This window comes from Netta rufina, assembly GCF_964035555.1.
Source record: "Netta rufina genome assembly, chromosome: 1".
In the NCBI taxonomy this organism is placed as follows: Eukaryota; Metazoa; Chordata; class Aves; order Anseriformes; family Anatidae; genus Netta; species Netta rufina.
Window position 1 is genome coordinate 21,427,525 of NC_140123.1, and position 25,855 is coordinate 21,453,379.

General features: G+C 38.5%; 1 protein-coding gene across 4 annotated transcripts in view; it reads left to right on the forward strand.

Annotated features, from left to right (window-relative positions):
- Positions 1-25,855, forward strand: part of CDK8 (cyclin dependent kinase 8) — a gene marked incomplete at its 5' end in the record, with an annotated part of 72,488 nt that overhangs the window by 35,633 nt on the left and 11,000 nt on the right. For 2 of the 4 annotated variants that reach the window (XM_084291147.1, XM_084291148.1), the window contains 5 exons: positions 14,733-14,790; positions 17,553-17,684; positions 20,082-20,225; positions 22,034-22,103; positions 23,158-23,230. In XM_084291147.1, the coding sequence (XP_084147273.1) occupies positions 14,733-14,790; positions 17,553-17,684; positions 20,082-20,225; positions 22,034-22,103; positions 23,158-23,230 (477 nt within the window). Of the gene's footprint in view, positions 1-14,732; positions 14,791-17,552; positions 17,685-20,081; positions 20,226-22,033; positions 22,104-23,157; positions 23,231-25,855 lie in introns of those variants that run through there. The other 2 variants (XM_084291145.1, XM_084291146.1) reach the window with 2 other exon arrangements.

The window sequence follows — 25,855 nt, forward strand, 5'->3', positions numbered from 1 at the left end:
CCTCAGCCCCCCAACCCTCCTCCTCCTTCCACCTGAGGGCATCGTCCAGGCCGCTCCCAACACAGCCGCCTTTGGGCCACTCGTGTTGGGCACCACAGAGGCTGGCTGAGGCCACAGTGGCCACCACTGCCCCGCCTTTGCTGTGGGCCCTATAAAACAGGCCCCCTGTGGCCAGCCCACCACTCACTGAGCTTCTGGGCACGCTGACAGCTGCATTGTGCGGCATGAAGGAGAGCTGACAGGGGCCTGGGCCTAACCAGTGGCACAGTGTTGGTGTGGGGAGGAGGCAGGAGCATGCCCATAATCCGGAACGCAGTGTAGGACCCAGCCATGGCTGTAAAACAGATGGCAGCATGAAACCCTTGCGTGAAAATCAACCACCATTTTCTTCTCTAGTCCCAGTTTGTCTTTTACGAAGCAAACACATGCAAACCTTAGAAGAAACAGCAAAGAAAGTGAAGTTACTGCTCTTTCACCATTTATATGAAAGCCAATCCACCAGTTCTATCAGCGAGGGCTATGTTGATTATATTATCTTTGAATAGTGCTATGCTCAAGTACTTAGCTGTTTTCATGCCTTTGAAACACACCCGTAAAATTTCTCAACCAATGAATGTCATTCCTTTTAAAGTTTCTTATTTGACTTGCATATTCTTCAGCTTTTTTTAATTCCATGACTGCGAGCAGTTGGAAGCAGATTGTTTATTCATGCTCTGTCTGTAGCAGGAAGGAAATAAGAACACTTCATGTAATTGCCCCAAAGTGCATCAATTACGGTTTTAATAATATTGTGAGTTTAGTTATCAAGAATGCTTGAAACACTGCGTTTTGCTGATGGCGTTTCCTAGTCTTTGTTCTGTTTCATTATATCCAGCTATTGGACTTCTTCCTGTACTCGACGAGATTATTCCACACTAAAAATAAGCAGAAAACTGGCCGTAGATCTGTTTTCATCAATCTGCATCCTCAGCAGCATGAGGGAAGAGAGGGGTGGTCTTTGCAGTGTGCTTGGAAGGCTTCTTCAAGTGCTGGGCTCAGAATAGAGGTCCCTTTACACGTCACAACAACTATTATGCTGTGCCTGTTGACTTTGAGAAGTGCATCGCAATTTTTTAAGGCATGGTAGGCCTGGCCAAACAGGATTTCAGCCAAGAGACGAACACTCCTCCGTTGGTTTTGTGTGGTGGCAGTAGGATTAGGCTGGGAATTAAGCTGATTTTGCACTGCAAGTACTTAATGTGCTCACCTGGTGCAGCAGTGCTTAAAAAAATGCAATAAATAAATAAATAAATAAATAAAAGAACAACCAAAAGCAGGAAATTCCAGCTCTAGCACAGCATCTCTAATGTGTTCCTAGCATGCTGCTCAGCTCAACTGCTGTGGTGGGATGAAAGTTGTTTTTTAATAAGCTTTTGGGTGGACAAACTTCTAATACGATGCTGGTTGGAAACCAGCTTCCCAAGAGCTGGACTCTTCCCAAGAATATCTGCTGCCAGCTTTGGGATTGGCAGGAATATTCAAGATGTGCTCTCAACAATAAGTGAGGAGAAGCCACTGTCACGGCTTTTTTTTGTAGGCAACACCTTAGTCCCTTTCCAGGCTCTGGCTGTGAATCACTTATCTCACTTTGCCTAAGGCAGACACTTACACTGAACTTCTACCGTGCCAATTTACCAGTTTCCACATTAGAGCCCTTGAATCAAAGGATGTCTCCCTCATCAGTATGCAAGTGCTGCTTCAGAAATACAGGAATGCCCTTCGGTCCTGCTCTGGTGCTCCCAGAACCGTGGTCATTTGCACAAAAAGCATAAAAATAAATATGGAAACCATGCCCGTTACTAGAAAGAAGTTAACAGCTTTTACAGGCAGGGTGGTCTTTGACCCTCTTTAAATGTATAACCGGATAATGGGCATTATTTTCTAAATGGCATTTTAATGACTTACTGGCGACTTGCTTTAGGGGGGAGGAGGGGAACAATCATAGCTCTGGTGTCAGCTGTTGCCTTTTCGAAGGTTTTCGATTGTGAGCTGTACTTTTCATTACCTGTGCTTGTTCCTGAGGTGGAGAAAGAACCGTGTGTCTGGCAGAACTTTTTTTGTTGCTTTGGTTATAATAACTTAGGCTTTGCTGTGAATTGTAATTTACTATAATTCTAGATATTCTGTAGTTAAAATAGTGTTATCTCATCTTTCTTACTGCTTTTATTTACAGTGGTCATAACTATTTCCTTGCCTACCTTTCTGAGCTTTTTTTGGCTTAGGTTAAAACTCCAAAACATTGACTGAAAGTGTGGAAATTATCAGAGAAGACTTCAGAAATAAGTATTCCATGCTCACGTCACTGACTTTGTGCAAAGAAAAGCACCTTGATGATCTTTCCCTTTTTTACAGACCAGCTCTGCTAATTAAAATCCATTTAGCTTGCTTTCTTTTTGGGCATTGTTGTGGCCAGCGGTGTGTTAGGTCAACCTCTTCATTTAGTAATTGCTGTCAGCTATGTACGGGTTCAGATTTGAAGCTAGAAACACACGGTACTGCTGCAGTGCTACCAGCCTGCTGGTCAGATAAGTAAAAGGCAGACTTCTCAGGTCCTTCAGTTCAACACAGAAAAGCTTACAGACTTATATAAAATCATTAGCTTCATATAATCAAGTCATGGCAAGGCCAATCTTTGAAAGGTCACAGCAATCAGGGGAGGTTCCTGAGGGTGGAAAAAAGCAAATGTCACTCCAATCTTCAAGAAAGGCTAAAAGGAAGAACTGGGAAACAATATGCCAGTGGCTCTCACCTTGATCCCTGGGAAGGTGATAGATCAAATCCTCTTTGAAGCCGTTTTAAAACATAATGAAAGACCTGATGGTGATTGGGAGCGGTCTTCATGGATTTATGAAGGTGAAATCATGCTTAGCCAACCTGAAAGCTTTCTGTGACAAAATGCCTGATGAATGGGGAAAGAGCAGTGGATGTTGTTTATCTCGGCTTTAGTAAGGCTTTCAACACTGCAGCCCATAACATCCTTGTAGACAAGCTTAGTGAAGTACAGACCAGGGAATTGGAACAGTGAAATGAACTGAAAACTGGTTGAGCTGATGGGCTTAGAGGGTTGTGATCGGTGTCATAAAGCTGAGCCGGACACCAGCTGCTAGTGGAGAATCCCAAGGCTCAGCACTGTTCCACATCTTCATTAATGACTTGGATGCTGAGGTCAGAGTGCACCTGCAACCAGCTTGTAGAAGATTTCCAGATGTCCCCTCCAACCTCAGGTATTCTGTCAACGTGTTACATCTTCACTGATCTGCTTTGAAAAGTTTAGCTACTGCTTTTTCACATTCTGAAGTCTAGCTCGTGATAAATCAATAGAAGAGAACCTGGAGGGCTGGGAGAGGGATGAGGAGGGAGAGGTGTGAGGAAGAAAAAAAATGAAAGATTAAAAGGTTCATACAGAATAAGAATCACTGTGAAGAAAGGACGATGAAAGGCAAAAGTAAGTTTTACATCAAAAGAAAACTTTTGCTGCTTATCTTGAACGCGGCAGGGTGAGAGAAGGAGGTCATAGTTTAATTTTCTTTTCCTGAGGAAAAAAGATTATGTATGCAAAGATGGATAGCTACGTGGCCATAAAATGGAAGATGATATTTCTGTAGGATTGTCAATTTGTATGAAAATGCAGGAATTGGGATTTGGGAGAAGTTCTTACACTAGACTTTAGCCTGGAATTTATTGTCATGTCCTTTAGGATGCTAATTCAATATGTTAAACATTAGGAAAACTTAGGCTGGATAAAAAATTTCACCCAGAGGGTGGTTGGGCACTGGAACGGTCTCCGCAGGGAAGCGGTCATGGCACCAAGGCTGCTGGAGTTCAAGAAGTGTTTGGACAATGCTCTCAAGACACGTGGTGGTGTTTTTTTTGGGGGTGTGGTTCTTTGGGGACCTAGGAATTAGGCTCGATTCTTGTGGGTCCCTTCCAACTCGAATCCGCAGATATTCTATCATTCTATAGTAGTAAGTGACTTTTCCAGCTGCTTGCTGGGGATAAAAAATGAAAACAAACTTGTCCTTATGTGGCTTTTCTCTTCTATATTTGAACCAACTTTGGGTATGAAAGGCTTCCATAACCACAGTATCTCAAAACCCAGGTATCTCTTCCTAGAGAGATTTAAAAAAATGGCCAATTCTATACAGATTTAAGTGTCACTAATTTTCCTATTTTAGACTTCTCTTGGATTAGCACTATGTCGCTTACTCTTGGGTGGAATACTATTCTTATTGTGCTAAAGGTAGTTAACATTGAAAGCAAATTGAAAAGATAAATGAAAATACAGTATCCACTCTGTTTTTCTAGTGGTATTTGGTCTTTGTTCCCAGTGATTTTGCAAATTGGGTGGCTTTACAGGCAGTGAATATATTTTTTAAAATTTATAGAACACATCCATTTGAGCAATTGAATGTAATCTTTCACAGCTTTTTACAGGTTGATCAACTTCAAATCTTATAACCAAGTTCAAGGTCACTTAAGTTTTAGGTAAGGATTAAAAAAGGAGAGAGTAAAACCTCCCTATTGATCATGTGTCAGATCAACAGATAAACCTGAAAATAATTTTTTATCCAAACAACCAGTGTTCAGCAAAGATGGGATGCCAATCCTAAACATTTCTGATAATCTTTTATCATGAAATGGTGTTAGATTCCCATTAAGATGAAGTACTGAATAGGAAGACTTTTGGCAGAGATTTATCTGATCGCAAGTAAAAAGCGTCTCCGTAAAGTCGATTCAGGAGTGCAAGGGAAGGTCACAAATCTCACAATTTCAAGAACATTTTCCATATCTATGTCCTTTACTCTACTGCTTTTCTTCCAAGCCATATTGACTTCCTGGTCAAGTTCAACCTTATCAGAGCAACATAAAGAGTAATTTTTTTTAGCCTTTGAATTTCTTTTTCAGGTATTTTGAAAGAGTCCAACTGTATCAGTTTGTCTTGTGTATTGATTGTTTTGTTTATTGGAACCTAAAATTAGATTCCACCGACTTTTTAGCTCAGAATTTATCTTCTGTAAATAATTTTAAAAATATTTAGCCCTCTAAAATGATAATAGCCCAGTCCAACAACCTTGTAATTTACAACTGGCAACGCTTTTTGAGTACATGAAGTTCTCATGCTTTGAGAGTACGGTAAACCCAGTCTTTGTCCAAAACTTGAACTGAAGATAAAGGTAGTAGAACAAGGTAGAAATTAATAGAAGAACTTTAATAATTAACCTAGCAAAAAGGAACAGAAGGAAAGTGTGGTGGTTTAGCTCTGGCAGGCAGCTGAGCACCACACAGCTGCTTGTTTGCTCTCCCCAGGTGGGATGTGGAAAAGAATTGGAAAGGTTAATGAGTGAGAACTCCTGGGTTGAGATACAGACAGGTAGGTAAAGCAAAGGCAAACCAAGGAATCCACTCACTACTTCCCATCAGCAGGCAGGTGTTCAGCCATGTCCAGGCGAGCAGGGCTCATCGTGTGCAATGGTTCCTTGGGAAGACAAACGCCATCACTCCCAACATCCCTGCCTTCCTCCTTCTTTACCCCAGCCATCACAAAAGTGTCTATGAAGAAAACTCTATCCAAGCCAAAATCATGAAATAAAGCTGCTTACTTAAATCTGAGGATGAAAGTAACTTCAATACTTGCATAACAAAATATTACTTTTGTTCTCTCCTGCTTCAGGGATGTTCTTTAAACCATTTACATCTTCACCTTACAGAGTGCTAAATTGAAGAAGGCCTCTTCAGGTCTTTCCTTTATGTCTTTCATGAGGAATTAAATAATCCCATTGTATTGGCTTTAGAGAAGTTTGTCCTTGTTCAGCTCAACATAGTTCAGTAATCGTACCACAAACACATCGATTTGGCTGTATACTGAGCACTGTTTTCTCAGTGAAAACAAGGTGGTACTTGAGAGCTTTTTCTAGGAGAAATGACAGCATTGCTACTTCAGTGTCTGGAGAAATAGCCAAAAAATGCAAATGTTGTTGTGTGTTCCACAATAACAAACCTTTATGTTTGTCTCCCAAAATTGTGTGGCTTTAGGTTGGTTTCTTAAGGAAGCAAAGCTTACATGAGCAGACTGTGTTGTGTTTTTTTTTTTTTTTTTTGCTAGATCCCCATGTAACTTTTCTATCTATCAAATTTCCAAGATATTTGATAGAATAATATGATATCAAAATCATCAAGTTCGTAGAAACTTTATGAAAAACAGAGGTCAAATAGAGGAAGGCATGCGTTCTGGGAGAAATATTGACAGATGTCCTAGGACCATTTCAGTTTGCCTTGTCTTCCTTCTAAAGACAGTGGTACCCTGCTCGTTTATACCACATGCCTTTTTTCTTGCTTGATCTACTTGGTCATCAAAGCAAAGCAAGTGAGAAGGGAACTGGAGGATTCTGGCTGTGGGAAAGCAAGATAGGGGATGGAGCTGGAGGACATGCCATTAGAAAAGTGGGAGAAGGGTCTAAGGCTCAGATGCTGAGGACTTTGGTTTCAGGAGCTGCGCCCATCATAGAGCACATCCACTTGTTGAGATGCTCCCAACTGAAGGATGTAGTGATGAATTAGGGAATGGTGAGCTAAAATATGGAAGTGTGAAAGATGACTATTTTTTTTTTCAGTGAAGGCTTTTAACAAAGGCTTCATATCTTTGCTTTTGAAATAGAAAATGTCAAGGATTTTTGTGATGAATGTTTTATAAGTATACAGAACAAATTTAAGCTTTTTCTCTTCTTCTGCGAATACAGAAAAGTGTTTTGGAGGGTTTTTTGTTCCTCGTATTGCTTAGAACAGCAATCCACTTGCATTCCACGTAATCATGTATTAGTTTTGTTGCTTTTCACCATGAGAGGAGAATTAGACTACTAAAAGATTTGACAAGCTTCACCCAAATACCTTACTTGTGAAGATGTAGGAGCTCCTTGTAAAAATCGTCTTCATGGTTTAAATTATGCAAAAGACTTGAGGTTTCTGTTAATGGTTCTCTGCTATGCATCTTTCATCAGTGAGCGTTTAAAAATACAGTATTCTGAACATCTTCGGTCAGCTACCCAAGACTGTCAAACCGATGAGGGATCCCACCTCTCCGCACGTAGACAACTTGGCATTTTCAGTCACTCATAAGTGTGTTCAGTAGTGCAGCAGTCTGAGACCATTTATACTGCCTTCATAAATGCTTCAGAAGAGAAAATCAGTCATTTGCAAGAGGGATGACAGTTAAAACTTGTGCTTGCTTCCTTCTGCCATCTAACACACAACATGGGAGCAAGGGGAGCAAGCAGCAGAAATATGCAGCTGTTTGGATGTACAGGAAGGTGGTCGGGTGACCGTAGTGTTCTTCTACTTGCAGTCCATTTCCTGAGTATTTATTTTCTGGGCTGTTATCATAATAAACATGAAGATGTGGAAGCTTTCTGTATTTCACAACTACTTTTTATTGAAATGTTAGAAAACGTTCTGCTTTCTTGTTTTCAATAGCTGAAGATCTTAGCAGTATTCAAAGAAAACACCTTCCCACAGGTTGCTTTTCAGAAAGGAGGATGGCCACGTGCAGAACTGGCATTCTTTAATATGGTATCCTATCAAATTTGGATTTGCTAAAATGCGTTTAATACTACTTTTTTGAAGTTTAGAAATAGTTTTTGTTTATTTTTGTTTAGTGTATGCCTTGTTTTGAATTCCAGGGGATAGAAATAGATTAATAACTTAAATAAAATGATGTATTGATAATTATAAAGATGATATATTGAGGGATATCATTCATATACATATATAAAATCATTATCTACAACATTTTTATATCTGTATATATGTGTATGTAGGATTTTTACATGTAGTTTGAATCTGTTTCAGTGTTTTCATTAGAAAAAGTTCTGTTTGAATTAGGTGAAATTCTTGGGATACAAATACATAAACTAGATTTCTTTCTTGTCTATAGCTTTAAAGTTGTTCCATTGTTACTAGCCTGTGTTTTAATGGCTTTGATGGCTTTGCAAGATGGCCAGAAGGCCGATTTTGGTGCTGAACAAACCCCCTGTTGCTAATGTGTCCACAGTAACCAGTCATCCTGACCTATGGGTAGGGTAATCACTCACAGCAAAATACACAGGAAATGTATTTGTGCAAGACTGTTTGGTTTAGTTTGTTACTACACATTTGAGTGATTTGTTAACCCTGTTTAACATGTTAGTAGAGTTTCCTACAAAGAAGATGCAGAAATATATATGTATAAAATATATTATTAATTAATTTATTTGCTTATGGTATTCCCCTTCTCTTCCTTGGGGAGTTAGTACAGAAAGTTGCACCTTCCTACTTCTCCTGTTGTATGTTTTTAGGAGCTGGGAGGGTTTGCCTGAGAAGTGTAATTTTTCTTTCAGCAGTAATTCAGTTCCAATCCAAATGATAGAAAAGCCTTTGTATTAGACTATGCACAGGTTTTAATAAGTTACACTGTCCCAGGTTTTCAGTACTTGAGTGCCAGTAACTGAAGGAAATTCTTGGAGTGTGTTCAGAGCATAAAAATGTAATAGTGAAGCCAGCAGCCTTCATCAGGCTGCAAGCGAGATTAAATATGCTGACGGTACCTAGCAGAAGGCTTCCCTGGCATGGATGTGGCATCCTTGTTTCTTTTATTCTGTCCAATACTTTCTGTACTTTGAACATTTTTGATCATGCCCACTTTTTTTTTTTTTTTTTTTTTTTTTTTGTCTGCTAATGATAATTTTAACAGTTCCTGGTTTAAATGAGAATTTTTAGATGCTTGAATGTTTTGTTGTCTTAAATGAACAAAAAGCTGTCTGATCTTTTTTTATAAAATTATAATTAATAGGATGTATTAAATTTAAATAGATTTTAAATTTTCCAGTGCTTTTCAGAACTTGTGTTTTTAATTAAAGAGACTTTAATAGTTAGATTTAATACACGTTGGGTTTTGTGAAGCCATTGTTTTCAACTGAATATTACATTGTTCGTAGTGGTCTTTTGATGATAATTTATTTTAAAGATGCAAATCAGTTAACATGATGAAAATTAATTCTTTATTTGTAAATGCACATCTTTTCATTCAAGGAGAGAAATGAACTTGAGAAAATTGCTGATACTATCAGCTGAATAAATTCATACTGGCATTTTCATTGTGCTTGAGCACTACTTAGCATTGCAGTAATCAGTTTTGTTCAAAATGGAAATGTAATTGAATTATTTTCTTTAAGTATAAAATGTTCAAAAAAAAATAGTTATAATTGCAGAGAATGTGATATGAATGTGGGAATGTGGTGGGAAAATGTTTTGGTGTATGTTACGATGACTTGAAGAACAACCAAGTTGTTCACAAGCAAATGCAGCCGAAGAAGTGTGAATGCTCGGTGGGTCACAGACCATGAGAGGAGGGTGTGAATTTTGCCAGGACGTCTGAAGGCTCCTAGGTTTGTGCTGCACAGCTTTTCTTGTCACAGAACCTATGAAGTGATAAATCAAATTAGTAGTTTAGATTTTTGCCGCTGTCACAAAAAATGGTCTTCCCAGAAGGTTACAACTTGACACTGGGAAGCCCTTGCAGTTGTCTTTCAAAATCCTTCTTTCTTTCCATGCCATTGATTTACAAACTTCAAAGCAAGACATTTTTAACTTGTTTTGTGCTTCTTGAGCACTTTCTCACATACAGCTGAAGAAGCTGAATTTTCCTACAATTATGGGGTTGTACATTTGAATCTCTTCCTATACAGTTTAATATAATACTTCGAAGTCTGAATAGTAATTCTAAATCTTAATGATATCATTGTTGAAACTGATTGCAAAAATGCAGGGATAAAAGCACTGTCCTTAATATTATTCTTAAAGAAAACTGTTATTTCCAATGAAAAATGTTAAGCTTTTTCAGTTACCTTGGCTCATCACAAGCAGAAATGTCAGTTCTGGAAGCTGGTGGCATGGCCACTGGTGATGCACAGATGCTAGAGGTCAGCAGAAGTCACTGGTTTGAGTCACCCCATCGCCGTGAGCCTTCTACTGAGCGGTGTGTTAGTAACCAGACTCTTAGATATGGGATAGTCCAAAGGAAAACTAGTTAGGATGATACTTAAACCCTACTGGAAGGTGCATTAAAACGGCAATACAAAGAGGGTCAGTCTGTTCTTTTTGTAAACACACATTGGACTACTGCAAATATTTAGTAATTGGCAAGCAAAAAAAGGTTGCTTCTCATTATAAAAACATAGATAGATCAAAGGAATTCGGGTTATTAGCTGAAAAATATGTTTAACCTTTAAAACAAACTAGTTCATGAACAGCCCAATAGCCAACAATATGTGGAGTAGTAGTTTCTGCAGGCCTAGTTTGGTGTCAAAAGTAGTCACAAAGCACCACAGTGGCTAAACTTTCCAAAAATTCTCATTTTCCTCCTCACTGCTCTGATGAGCGAAACTTAGTGAAAGCAGGAACTGACCAAATGTTTTGCCTGGAGCACAAGAAAATGCCCTGTGATTTCTGATCACCTCGTATGTGGATGTGGAATAAGTAATCACCTGCTCTTACGAGTAACTCGTTGTGAGCAACAAGAATGATGTCTTTTTTGATCTGCGATTCCATCTCATCAAGACAGATTGGTATAATTTCCACATTGTTTGCATTTTGATCTACAAAATATAACATGGAAGAAGTTTCTAAGCCCAAATTTTCCCCCGACTGAACACACACACTTTCAGTGTATGTTCAGAAGCAATATTTCACTGTGATGTTTGTTCAAATGGAGGAATGTTTAAAAATAAATAAATGAAGTAGCCGTCCTGCAGAAAAGATGTGAAGAAAATACCTGGCAAAAAAAATGACCTACTAGGAAACCCTGAGCAGAAGAGAGTTCTAATCCATATACGGGGACTGAAAAAGGAGTAGGTCTTAAAAGATCTAAGAAGTTGCTCAAGTCTAAGGGGTGGTTGTCTTCACTTTGTGTTGATGTGTAAGACAATGGATGGAATGTCATTTGTTGTATTAGAAACTGATGAAAATCACTGCAATGGAGAGGAGTGAAGGAAGGGGGAAGACCATGCAGCCTTTATCACCAAACACTTCGGGATCTGGGTAAAAAGGCAGTGGGATAGGGTCTTAGGTGAGGCAGATGGAAGAAGTTCTGCCTGAAGTTCTTTGTGGATCTTTTATCCTGTCAGTATATCCTCCATTTCTTTCAGTCTTCTGTATGAATTTACCCTCATTCTTAGGATTTATGTGCACTTCACAGCTACCAATAAAAAATAGAAGTATATGAAAATATTTCAGTGAGAATCTTCATTTTCAGTGGTAATAGTGATTAAATGCACAAGAATAGGATTTGTCTAGAAGTCAGACAAGAAGTCCTACAAAGCAAGATTTAGGACAAGACAAGATTTAGTGCTGTGCCATGGTAACAAGGCCATTCATGCAGGAAAATGAATTATTCCCTTGCTGCTAAAGGTAGGAGGTTTGGATGGGGAGGCATTTTTTCATTTACTTTTTTATTTTTATTTTTTTTTTTAACTCTATAGTGATATCAGAAAGTTGTTTTTTAGTCTCTGTGAAGTATTTGGCTGTACATTGCTGCATGGCTCTTTACATTTCATATAGGATCTCAACAACTTTCTTGTTTGCATTTGTCTGACCTGAGCAGTGTTTTACTTGAGGGCAAAACTAAATATGCTAGAGCAAAAAGAAATGACTTTTAGAAGTTGTTTACTAGTAGTTATAGAAAAGATTGCTGTTTTTTAAAAAAAATGTTTTTCAGAACACAAGATAAAAAAAAATTGCTGAAAGATTTTTCTTCGCTTGCTTAGCCCAAATGATTTGAATAAGCACTTTAAATTTTCATTTTCTCTGGATAATTAAAATGAAATGAAATTTTAATAAATTAAACCAAAGTTTGTCCAGATTTCTGCCTTCTGTCTCTAATGATTGCTTATTTTTCTTTGCAAATAAACAGGAATTTCTAATACGTATTCAGTTTCTCCCAATCTGTCTTTTTGGGTGTTGTTTTTTTCTCCAGATGGTGGATTTGAATCAAAGCTCTACAACAAGAATCCCTGACCCATGTTTTCGCTTTGTTAGTGGACCCCAATAGTTTTTGGGAGTCCTCAAATTGTGTGTTTAAGGAACACTAGCACCGTCCTTGTACTACTTTTTGATAGATACTCCCCTATGAAATTTAAATGTCAATAAACAGGCTTGTTTGGAAAATACTTTCAACTAACGATGTTGTTCTAATGTTGTTCCATGACTGTAGGAATGGGCATCTTCAAAATAAGACTTCTTATTTTAAATTTAATTGTTTTAATCTTTGACTTCACCTGAGATGCTGTTTCTCTTTACAGCGATGTGGTACGTGTGATAAATGTTGTCTGCAGTAAGAATCTTCTTTTTCAAACAGTGCTTTTTCAGTGAAGGGCTTTTGACTCTAGAAGGAGGTGAACTGCTATGAATGGTTGTTCAAGATTGACGGTTGAGTTTTTTTGTAATTTGTGGCTTCAGAAGACTCCTACACGGATTTCTAAATTGTCTGTGGATTAAAACTTTTTCTGTAAATCTTGAGAGGGGAAAAAAAAAAAAAAAGAGCATGAATCAAGCTATTGTTACCTATTTTGCTAACCAGTGCTGTCTCGTCTCTTTGTGCTTTCTCTTCTCCTCTGTACCTACTTTGAACTTAGGGTAGGGGAACTTTGGGACAGGAATCATTAACTAATGCTGTGCTGGTTAGTTGTTTGTCGTAATGGAGTCTGTGTGTGAATATGGCTCCTATCACCATCCAAATAGTAAAATTATTTTAAGGTAAAAGCATGAAGAGGATGTTATAAGCATTTTTTGTAATGAGTGTTACCGACTTGTGAAAATGCAGGAGGAAAAACTATACTTCAGATCCAGATCTGAAAAAAAATATCAGCGCCTGTGTAACCAATTATTAATTCTACCAAGAAAAAAAATATTAATTAGGCATATGGCTTATTAACAGCCCAGATACACTGAAGCAGCTTTCATGAAAGATACGCACATTTGCACTTATTAATGCATAGCAATAAAATGGCTTATGTGGTGAAATTCTTTTTTACGTAGCCATTTAAATTGCTTTCAACTTCAGCATTACCTCTGAATTGGAAGGTTTATGAGGCTTGCTTATTTCTGGAACTTGTCAAAACCAATCAAAATTTGATGCAAGTTAAAAAGAGGAAAGGTGGGGGTGGAGTTGGTGGTGTGGGACACAAGTTCTTCTGCACATCACTGAGCTAATACAGCACAAGTCTGGTCTGTTGAGTCGTTACTGTTTTTGGAAAGACAACGGGTCACGTCTTACCTCTCTGAGCAGGCAAGCAGTAACTCTTGCTTCCTCTTTAGCCTGTCCTCAGAGAAGAGATGCAGCACCCAGACTCCTTTTACGTCTTTTATACGTGGATTGTACAGCTTCAGAAATCCATGCTGGAGCTTTTCATAAGCTGTAGTAAATTAGGTTCTCAATTTTATTTTTTTTTTTCTGCATTATTATTTTTCATCTCGTTTTGTGCAATATGTATTACTACTAGATCAGTGTTAAACTGTAGTCATAAAACTCTTTGAATATGCTTCTACCAAAGCCTAATAGATTTAATAATGCTCCAGAATTTCCTAGAGTACGTGTTTGGTAAATCACATTTTTGTTCTCTAAAAGAGATACTAGGGTTTATTATTTTAATTTTCAGGCAGCCTAAACTATCTTCCTGGACTACTTTTTTTCTTCAGGTCTGCTTAAACTGGGAAAGCAAAGCCACAGCTGTAACTCAGCCCTATTACAATTCCTATAATTGACAACTGATCAGGACCCCCTGTTTGGTCCAAGAATTACAGTATGAGTGGCTATTAAAAAAATCTGGTATAAATTTTCAGCTCTGGTAGTGAATTTCCTGACTTTCTCCCTCAAAGTAAGCAGTGCAGGCTGGATTTACGTACAGTGTGTTGGCCTGTGAGGAATCCGCTGACTGCAGAAGCGGAGACTGGGCTCTAAGAATTGAACTGCTAGACAGAAAATAAAGGATGGGGGATGGATTAAGGATTGAGGGGTTATGTTTCTAAGCAGCGAACTCTAGCACAATCCTGTAACTCGCATCCCTAGTAAAAGAAAGGGGATAATCCATATTTTGCTGTTAAAATAATGGAGAGGAAGACACTGTGAAGGGAATGCTTTCTTGTTTTGCAGCTCTCTGAACTGTTGTACACTTCTAAATAGGAATAATGTAGATGATTTCTGTCTCCCGTATAAAACTATGTGGTAACATGTTTTCTTCACGTAATGTGCCTGCAACGTGCCTGATGATGCTGGGCCTAGCACGCTGCAGAGCCGAGCCTGGCCTCTGAGGTGAAGGGGCCATGAGCAGCCACCGGTCTTGTCTTCCTCGTGCCCAGGGTGATTTTGGTAGAAATCTGGGAGGCTGGTGACTGCCTGCTCTGTGGGGTCAGGACAGGCAGCAGGGTGGCAGCGAAGGAAGCACGGTGCTGGAGCACGGCCGTGCTGGGAGGAAACGTGAGGAAGAAGCAGTCAGGGAGAGCCTGTGTCTGGGTCCTTGCACAGCTTTACCATGACAGAGAAACTTGTCATTTCTATCGAAACAAATTTGGTTTAAAACTGGCAAAAACAAAGCTTAACTAACTTTTCAGAGACTGATGTTTAGGTTTATCGTGGTATATGTATTGTATATTTATTTTTTTTTCCACAGAAACCTGCTAATATTTTAGTTATGGGTGAAGGTCCTGAGCGAGGAAGAGTAAAAATTGGTATGTTTATATCTTTGATAAGTCCCAGTGTAGCATTTAAGCTAGAATGTTCTGGAGGTGCGGTTGTACCCCCTAAAGTAGTTACTGTCATACTAGTATGTGCTGGAGACATTGTCTAAATGCTGTTTGCTGAGTGACTGGCTTCTTCATACTAGATCCCCCCACCAGTTCTGACGATGAAATGCTGTAGCCTCACCTATCAAAAGTGGAAAATGTTGTTATATTTTGTTTAACGGGGTGTTTGTGTGGGGCGGGGGATGTTGATGTGGGGGTAAGGACAAGAGCTAGCTAGGGGGAGAGGAGGAGAAAGAACTGGGATTTTAAAATTTCCTCCATTTAGCCCTGTAACGTCATGACATTATTTTGCTGCTGCTTCTAAAATCTAAATAGGGAACCACTCACTACTACAAACCTTAAATTTTGTAGCAGAGTCAAAGGTGGCATTTAGCCTGCAAAACGTTCTTGAAAGGGTAGACAGGTCCCTTGGAGATAAGCCCAAGGGATCCTAAAGTCCAGAAAACACAGTAATTCAGATAAAACGTTTAGTGAGAACTACTACTAAATGCTCTAAAGGGCTGTAACAGGGTAGTCATGGCCCAACACTTCCCCCACTGCTGTAACGTTTTCTGGTGGGAGTTACTGAGTGAGAGGATAATTTGTAGAATTTCAAGTGTTTTAAATTAAAGTAAACAAATAACTAAAAATTAACTGTAGCCTAACAGTAATAAGCTATACCAGGCTGTGCATTAGTGTGGCAGTGCTCTGATAGCAGGCTGCTAATGCACAGCCTACTCACATTTGTTACAGGAATGCAGCCCTGTGTGGAAGGCTTTTTTTTAAAGATAGTTCATCTTTTTCACTTCCCTCTGGCTTTCCTTCATGAGATTACTCTTCTGCATTGTTGCTCTGTACTCTTACTGTTTTGTTCATCTGAACCATATCGTTAATCACTAGTATTAAGGCTAGGGGTAGGATTTTTCTTGGAGTGCTCAGTGCTGCTCTAGCTTTTCCCTCCCCTTTTGAGATCCAGAGAAGAGACAGGCCAGGGTTGAACACTTCTGCATGCCCTACCCTGAAAGATTTTAATGCCCTTCCAAGGTTTAAAGTCGACAGCAGAGGTTGAGGTCTTCTATGTACACGACAGGGACAGCACGGACAGCAGAAGTGACAATTTTCTTCCTATTGCCATATTCGTCATGGAGCAGTTGCTTCCAAAATTGAGAACATAGGTTCCTGGGCACATGCAGTTTCAACTGTGGTGGTGATGTTTGCTGTACACAACTATTTGCTAGTAATTGCACATAGACCACCCATTTATTTCTTAATGGATAGTTTCAAATTAATTTGGGAATAACTTAGAGCACAACTAAATTTAGTCAGACTGTTAATGGACAGGTGAAGGATTCTGTATCGTACCACCAGTCCTCTGAGCCATCCATTCCCGGGGGGAAGAGGGAGGGGAACCCTGTATTTCTAAGTGTGTTATCAAAATGTAGATTTTTTTTTCTTATTTTCTTAAGATATTACCACAGCAGGAAAAGAGTGCAGAAGTTATACCCGTACCAAGGGCTTCCACTTTTCCAGTGTAACTAATTTATCTAAAAAATACATAACTGGTATTTAACTTAAAATAATTTTATAAGCTTTTTGTGTCATTTTGAGTCATAAATTCACTTTCTGCAAACAATTTTCCTTATTTTTCATAAGTACTAGTGACTTGATCATATCTTGAGTAATTGATAATGTAGAAAACTGTAAAATGTTTCTATTTTTAAATGCAATAAAACAATCATAAATAGGAGTGCATATGAAAAAAATATTTCATATTGTTTAGTCAAGAGACCCATATTTACACCGCAGTTTTCCCTCACACAGTGAGCTATAGCATGTAGTTTCTTTGCCCTCAGAATGGCTGCTCATCTCATTTTAGTTTTCCTCAGCACGTGCATATCCCTGCACCACAGAGTCCCTGTTTCTTGGGATTTGGGGAGTGGTGGGTAGGGAACCTGATCTGGTGGGAGAAGCTGCAAATTTTAGTCTCTGCCCATTTTTTCCTGTCTCACTTACATTGCCAGTTTAGACAGCTTTCTAGGAAGTTGTACATTAGCAAGTCTAAAAAGCAATTTTTAGTGATACGATTGCCCAAACAGCATTTTAAAATCGTAGCCTAAATGGTATCTAGTACTGGTATCTTGGTGCTGGAAATAACATCGTGACAGAAAATCAGTAGGGAGGCAGGTGCCATAGGCTTAGTTGCTTTTTTTTTGTGAGGGAAATCTTGCTACAGCTAACTTCACGAGGAGGTAGCTTTTGTGGCGTACATGTATGTATTATAAATCATTCTAACCTTTGCAGAACTCGCATTTTGTTCACATCTAAAACGCTGCTTCTTGAAAGACCATGTGGTAATAATGGAATATTTTACTCGAGAACATCAGGTAAAATGAGTCGGGATTTACCAGTGTCCTGAGAGAAGTGAGTTGATGCGCTTTTTCAGAACAATGGTTAATTCTTCCTTCCAAATGGCTCATGTTAGTAATGATTTATAATGATATACTTTATAGGTGGTGACATCCAGTAACTTCTACAAAAGCTTAAAGAAAATGAAATCTGCTCACAGAATTCCTATCTGCTGCAGTCTGTGTTTGTGTTTTGTTTAGCACAGTGATGGTAGCAGTAACAAGTGAACTCAATCAGTTCATTTAAAAAGAAATGTGGTGATCTTCCTAAAATTTTAAAACGCCTCTCTTTGAATTTTGCAGCTGATATGGGCTTTGCCCGATTATTTAATTCACCTCTGAAGCCTTTAGCAGACTTGGATCCAGTAGTTGTAACGTTCTGGTATCGAGCTCCAGAGTTACTTCTTGGAGCAAGGCATTATACCAAAGCTATTGGTAAGTAACACGGAGGATAACCTACTACATGCACAATGCACCCAAATATTGAAGCGTTGTTAAATAGTACAAAGGACAGTAGCGGAGTCAAAGGTATGTTACTGATTTCTTGAGGAAACACCAACCTTTGTCAAATTGTTCAGTTTACTGTGGTCTCAGACTAGATAGGGGAATGAAATATTGCTTGTTTTTGGCTCTAAATGCCCTGCTGTGCAGCATAATTTGATATGGCTTCCACACAGGACTTCTGTAAATGCTGCTGGAAGTAATACACGATATGGATGCAGCTTCAAACTCTTGGTAAAATCCATATGATGATGCATAATGCATTATTTTTTTTGCAGATGTTTTTACCTAGTTTCATAAATGCATGAAATAAACTTGTGAAAGTACAGAATGGAAAATGTTGGCTGCACTGAAACTAATCTGTAACAGTGAAGTTTAATGCAGCCTGACATTTTATTTTATATTCTACACTTCTTGTAAATGTGAAAACAATACTGAATTTTCTCCTGAAAAATTAGAAATTCTAAGTTCGCTTTTTGGTGTATGTTTGCCATCAGTGGAAATGGTCCCAAGATGTAATTTTCCAGTAATAAGTCCTGCTCCATTCAAGCCTCTGTGTTTTGACCTCTTTGTGTATTTTCAAAGCACAAGTGTGAATCAGAGTCGCTTGAGATATTGAGATGTGGTCAGATTGAGGCACCAGCCCAGGCTGTGGTGCTGCACTGGGCACACCCAGAAAACCTTCATCCTCACAGAGTGCAGATGTGAAGATGGCATTAGTTACGTCAGCTTAGTGCTGCCTACTCCTCGCCTCTTAATTCCTACTCACCAATCTGATTGTTACCAGCTTTGGCATGGTGTGGCTGCCTTTGCTTTGCCAGCCTCTGTCCTGGCCAGTTTGGTGGTCAAGCACCTCCGAAGGCAGGAGCAGTCCTGTGCTGCAGCTGGAGGACAGGGGAGACTCCAGGAGCAGACTGGAGAGACATTCACCTTAATAGATGTGAGAGGCTTTGTTGTGGGAGTGAGTGAAGAGGACTGGGAAGTTTTTTCTGTCTAGAATAATATTTTTTTAAAAGATACATTAAAGCTTGACAAATGTTTCTGGGGAAACAATTTCCCCTGCAGTGCTCTTCTTATTTTACACAAACTGTATGTTGGCATATATCTTGTTATTTCTGTAACCTGAAGTTCCTTCCTCAGACTTCACCCTTGTTTTCTTAAAATCATATCAGAGTTTTTGTCAGAGATTGTAATCTTTGACTTAAATGTATTTTCAGCAACTCTTCTGTTAATGCTGCATTTCTTTTATTAAATATATTTTTAGATATTTCTTTAAACTGCTTTTTTTGTGGTAATTGCATTCCCTTCTGCTTGCAGCATGTAGAACTGCATGGATGGTCATGGCCTTTACTACATAATTTCTTTTGGCATTGATAAAAACTGACTGTATGCAAACACTGAGTAATGGGGTTATGCTCTCTGCATCATTTGCTTTTGTCCTTGTTCATGACCTTTTCTTGTTCATTCAAGGCTCAGCGTAGCTTTACTTTATATAAGTTAGAAATTGCATTTGTAAATACTGGAAAAAAATGGAAAAAAAAAATCAGAAAAATTAGGCTGTCTTATTTTACAGGTTGGGACACAATGGTTACAACTGAAAGAATTTTAGTTTTAAAAATAATAATGACAAAAAACAAGGGGTAGAGGGAAAACTATCCACAGAGAAACACACACACATATATATTATATACGTATATATTTAAATGAATGTTATTTTTAAGAAAGGGTGGTGGTGGGGAATAAGGTGCTTGGGAATGGAGCAATTTTCTTCCTACTCTTTTTCTGCACAGTTTTATAGACAGCATTTTGCTTATTGCAGTATCACTGCTTTTCAACTCGTATTCTTTAGGGATGTTTTACTATTTATTAAACCCAGGGGCTTGTGAGAGAGAGCAAATGGGAACAGCCTGACCATGAATGGGCAAGATGCTGGCTAGCTCTTCTCCGTTTGTGTTTTGTGGACAGTTACCCAAATAGTTTACCTAGTTTTTTTTTTTTTTTTTCTATTTTAAATCAAATTCACTTTTTACAGTAGTGGTGACTGCACTTAAAAAACAAAAACACCAGAACAAAACACAAAATCAAGCAGGGAAAAAACAAACAACCCACAAAACCTGTATGTTTAACGTTGTGTTGTTAACCTTGTGTTGTTACTGAGTTAGGAACTTCTCTCTGTAGCTAACAGGGAAAGTCAAAGTAGTGTTGCCACTGGTACAACAGAAACTTGAAATTTGCAATGCAGGGACCTTATCTCTGATAACTTATCTTACCTCACCAAGATGGTTTTGGAAAGATTCATTTGATTTTTATTTCTGTTCTCCTTTTCTAAAGATATTTGGGCCATAGGGTGTATATTTGCAGAGCTGCTAACATCAGAGCCAATATTCCATTGTCGACAAGAGGATATCAAAACTAGTAATCCTTATCACCATGACCAGCTGGACAGAATATTCAATGTAATGGGATTTCCTGCAGGTACATATTGTATTTTTTTTTTATCACTGCTGTTCAAAGAAAGATATCTGTATTGCTTTCTTTGCATATGAAGGTGGCAGCTGACCGAAGCAACAAAGCTGTTCAAACACTGTCTTTGTCACAAGTCATCTAGAATCTGATGCTCTTATTAGATTTTTTTTCCGATTATTAATGATAAGGTTATCTTTGCTTATAAATGTGTCAATATTTTATAATTTTAAAAGATCATGTTTAATGGTGGGTGCTTAAAAATCGTAAGGAATATTTCTGCATTTCTTCATTTTGCTTTTTATATTCTGTAAAGTGAGATTGTATGAAACCAAGAAAAATGTGTACATTTGGTGACTATTATGCAGAAGCTTAACTCATGCTAAATTAAACATGATATGTGGAAGTAGGGGATTTTTTTTTTTTTTTTAAATTTGGCTTCCCCCTGATAGAAAGGTTATTATATGGAGCAAAAATCTTTCCTCCAAACCAGAACAAAGAACTGGTCTCATGAACCAAAATAAACTACAATGTGGTTATCTCCTGTGGCATTTTCCCCTCAGTGTTGGTCATATCTTTTTTTCTACAGGCATCTTTTCATTTAATTATTTGTTTTCCAGTGTTTACATGATTGTGGAAGCCAGAATAACAGAGGGCTTATTTTTTCCTTTTAGTCATCTTTCTCCTCACTGCTTGTGTTCCTTGTTGTCTATTCAGTATTAATAATTTTTTCCCTTACTGTTCTGATGGATCTTTTCCTTCTCATCACACAAGTTTGTGGTCTTTATTTCTATGTGATTCTATAATTTCGTTCTTAAATTTGCTCTTACATTTCCATTTGACTTTCTTTTTCCCCATTATGTAGTTCCTTGCTTCCAGATTGCTGAAGTGTTGCATTTGCATATTAAATATTTTTATTTTCATGAAAATCCCCCTTAATCTAGCTTCTTTAAGCAGTACTTTCCTTTTCTACTTTTAGCCTGGTTTTTTATCACTTTCTTATGCTTTCCTTTCTTCATTTGGATTTTATATTGTCTTTGTGTAGCTTACGTAAATAGATAATACTCTCATTGTTTTCTGATAGGTTTAAGTAGTGCTGTCTGACAGTCTGCCCTTGATTTGGAAAGTCTGTTTCTTACCAAGAAATAATAATTTTCAATTAACTTCAGCATTCTTTTGCTCTTTAATTGATACTTGCCATATTTGAAAGTTTCAACTATTTATAAGGGACAGGGAAAGAAATAGAACAACTGGGAAAGAAGTGAACATACAAGGATTTATTTATTCATTTTAATATTTTTGAGCTTAGGATGAAATATTCTTTAATTTGAGTGTGCTAATATTACTTTGTCTTAACTGGCAAACTGTATTTCTTTTAGGTTGAGACAGGCACAGATTTATACAGTAACTCTGTGCATTTTCCTGTAAGAAAACAGTGCTATCAGAAGGAAAAATACCTCAAAATGAGAGTGTTTACTAGAGATCTCTGTTGTTCCTGAATAAATTAGGGAACAATTCTGAAGGCAGCAAGCCTACTGGCTGACATATTTTCCTTCTGTGTTGTCCTTTGTGTACTTGGGATCTTCACTGTAGTTGCTTTTTAGAGTTCTTGAGTTAATCGCACAACTGGAATCTCTTAGGTGTTGGAAGATTGATTGTGAAGAGGTGATAAAGCAATATGAACCAAGGAATACCAAGAAATAAGTTGCTGCAAGGTTTGAGAAGATGAATGAAAAAAAATAAGGGTCACAGTGATACTTTCAAAGCCTGTGTTGTGCTTTGGAAAAAGAAAAATGATTAATAAATGCTGATTTTTGCAGATAAAGATTGGGAAGACATAAAAAAGATGCCCGAACATTCAACTTTAATGAAAGATTTCCGAAGAAACACGTAAGTCTGTGTTGAGATGAGCTTTCTTAAGGAAGGCTATTATACTTCCCTCCTACTCTACATTTATGGTTGCTGAGGTTGTTTTCTACGTAGATAGTAGGCAAGTACAATGAAATGGTTATGACTTAAATTGTGAAGAAAGAGGATGTAAGTTGCTTTGTAACAGTGAACTCGGACTATTGAGTTGGTGTGAATCATATAAAAGTGGCCACACATCAACTCATGGCAGGTGTGAAATCGGTGATGCCAGTAAGACCCCAGACAGCTCTTAAGATGGCTAAGCACAGTTTATCACAGCTGTTTCCAAATCTGTGGTACTGGAAATGATTCATTTTCAAGAGCTGCATAAAAGTGATGTAGTAACCTTCCAACAAACTGAGTAACGTTTTCTGTCTTGGTGTCTAGGGTAGCTTATGAAAGAAAGAATATGGTACAGTTTTGCTGCCACATTGCCAGAGTCTAATACCTGCATTTAAGAGCCTACTGCTGTTTCCTTTTTGCTTCCCTGCTGATCAAGTTGAGGGATTTCAGACTTTAGTCTTATATATGTGTCTCGCATCTGCAATATTATTGTAAGAAACCATTTAGAAACCTTATTTCTGAGCTTCTACTCAAAAAAAAAAAAAAAAAAAGGGAGAAGCTTATGGATGTTTGTGTGACAATCTGTGCATTGTAGGACAGTGTTAAGATTTATCTCCATGTGTGCTGCCATTAGAAATGCATCGAATGAAACTGTCCAGACTGATAGAGTAATGAAATGGCTAAAAGGCAATTTAAATCTAAATGATAGTTTGCTGTCTGTATGTGGGTTAAAAGTATGCTTTCTCTGTGGATGTGATATGTATTATACAAGCATGTAAGGGGAAACAGATGCATTTCTGTAGTATCTCAATGATTTTTAATCACTCTTCTGGTCTTGGTAGTTGCATTTCTTCCACTGCTTAGTGGATTAGCAAAGATGACTATCCTGTTCTTATGTTTCCTGAGTACAAAGAAAGCTTTGCAGGATCAATGCTTTGCATATTAAAAATTTCACATTTTTTTGCTTTTCTAGGTATACCAACTGCAGCCTTATCAAATATATGGAAAAACATAAAGTTAAACCAGATAGTAAGGCGTTCCACTTGGTAAGTTTCTGCATTCATTAAAAAAAAAAAAAAAAAAAAAAGAAAGAAAGAAAAAATCTAAATCCTCATTCTGAGTCATTCATTGGATTAGCTTCTGTATTAGGCATATTAGAAGTTTTCGGTCTTTAAATCATACTAAATTTGTAGTTATATTTGCAGTATCACTGCAACTCATTGCTATTTTACTGCTTTGCATGCTTTTAATAGCTTGGTTTTGATTTTAGTGTTCAACTCATTCATTTTTACATATTAATTATTAAGCTTATCTCTTGTGCACTATTGAACACATGACAAAATGAACAAAAACCCACCAAACAAACAAAAAAACACCACCAACATCGTACTTGAGACTTGACCGTTTAGAAAACTCCTGCATCTCTTCCTGGTGCATTAATTTTTCTTACATAAACTTCAGAGTATTCTTTAGTATTCTTACAGTAGTTGTCCCTAAAACATAAAAATTCTTTTTGTTAAGGCTCCAGTTAAAATCAGCCATGTAATTTCATGTGTGATGGTGTTTTAGGAATTACTATATTGGGCCTTTTCTTTTGTGTTTTAAAGAAATTCAAGTTCTTGAAACAAACTGTATGTATGAAGAAGAAATAATTTAAATATATCTAGTTTCTGTGAATGGACATCTTGCCTTTCTTGATGTTTCCAACTCAGAATAAATGTTTCAAAGCTAGAATGGTAAAGTAACTGTACTATTTAAAGTGAGGGAAGAACAACAGAAGCTTTTTGATCTCAGAGGTGAGACTACTTAGCTTAAAAAGCTCAATTTTTTAAACTAACCGTGAAGTAGTTACACCACTCTCCAGTCTGCGGTGGAGGTTTTACCACCCAGCTCAGGAAAATTCACTGAGTAGTTCAGGCTTTGCTGCAGATCTTGGCAGTTCATAAAAAGTTTCTCTGAATGAGAAGCTAACTTTCCTTAAGAACTGTGAGTGCTATGGCCAAATTAACCTGAAATTTCTCTCCCAGTCTTGCCAGTTTAGATATGACTTTGAATAGAACTACAAAATTGGGCACAAAATAATCATGTGAAAATAGCTTAAAACACTTCCTACAGTGTTTTCTCTTCTCTCTGCAGTATCACAACAGGGTGATAATGGTTTGAATGTTTGAATATATTTTTATTCAGTATGCTTGCATTTATACCAAGAAGCACTGGTGACAGTAAAATACAAACTCAAGGAATGTTGTTGTTTTCCACAGAGGTGTTAGGCTAAAGTCCCATGGCAGCCTCCCTCTGCTCTTTTCAGTTTGGAGCAGGAGGCTGGAATGTTCTTAGTGGCAGGCTGGGCTCTGGCCTCCGTACAGCTGGGTATTATATCCTGGGTTGTAAGGGGCTCACAAAGATCATCAAGTCCAACTCCTGGCTCCACACAGGACTACCCCAAAATCAGACTCTATGTCTGAGAGTGTTGTCCAAGCACATCTTGAACTCCAGAAATCTCAGTGCCATGACCGCTGCCCTGGGGAGCCTGTCCCAGTGCCCGAGCACCCTCTGGGTGCAGACCCTTTCCCTAACCCCCAGCCTCACCCTCCCCTGTCCCAGCTCCATGCCGTTCCCTCGGGTCCTGTCGCTGTCCCCAGAGAGCAGAGCTCAGCGCCTGCCCCTCCGCTCCCCTCGTGAGGGAGCTGCAGGCCGCCATGAGGCCTCCCCTCAGCCTGCTCTGCTCGGGGCTGAGCAAACCAAGGGACTTCAGCCACTCCTCATATGTCTTGCCCTCCAGACCTTTCCCCATCTTTATTGTCCTCCTTTGGGTGCTCTCTGATAGTTTTATGTCCTTCTTATATTGTGGCACCCAAAACTGCATGAAGTGCTTGAGATGAGGCCACACAGCGCAGAGCAGAGCAGGACAACCCTTGACTGGCTGGCAGTGCTGTGCCTGATGCACCCCAGGTTAGCCCTTTGGGCTGCCAGGGCACACTGTTGGCTCATATTTAACTCGCCATTGACCAGAACCTTCAGATCCCTTTCTGTAAGGCTGCTCCCCAGCCTCTCATCCCACCATTCTGTACAAATATCCAGGGTTGCCCTTCCCAGGTGCAGAATCCATTATTTTTTCTGTTAGACTTCATACTGTTGGTGATTGCCCAGCTCTTTAATTTGTCAAAATCTCTCTTCAAGGCCTCTCTAACCTCGATGGAGTCAGCTGCTCCTCCCAATTCATTGTCATCCACAAACTTAGTATACCTTAAAGTCCTACGTCCAAGTCATTTATGAAAACATCGAAGAGAACTGGCTGTAAAATGGAGCCCTGGAGACCCCTCACATTTCATGGTGTTTAATACTGTCAGCTTTGTTATTAAATTGAGCTGTTGATACAGGTTGGATAACTTTTGGACTGAAACTTACTATTCAGTCTTAAAACACCCACTGGTTTTGATTGATGCACCCATCTGTGAACAAAAAAAACCACACAATTTCCCTGCCCCTACTTTTTCCACCTGCCCCTCAGACACAGGCACTGGGAACATGGAAGCACAGTGGCTTGTTGCAACACCACCCCTTAATCCTTGGTTGTGCTGTAGTACTAAATGAGGAGCATAAAAGTGAGTTTGAGCATGGGACCATGACTGAACATACTGCTTAACTGTTAGGTCAGCCACACAATTACT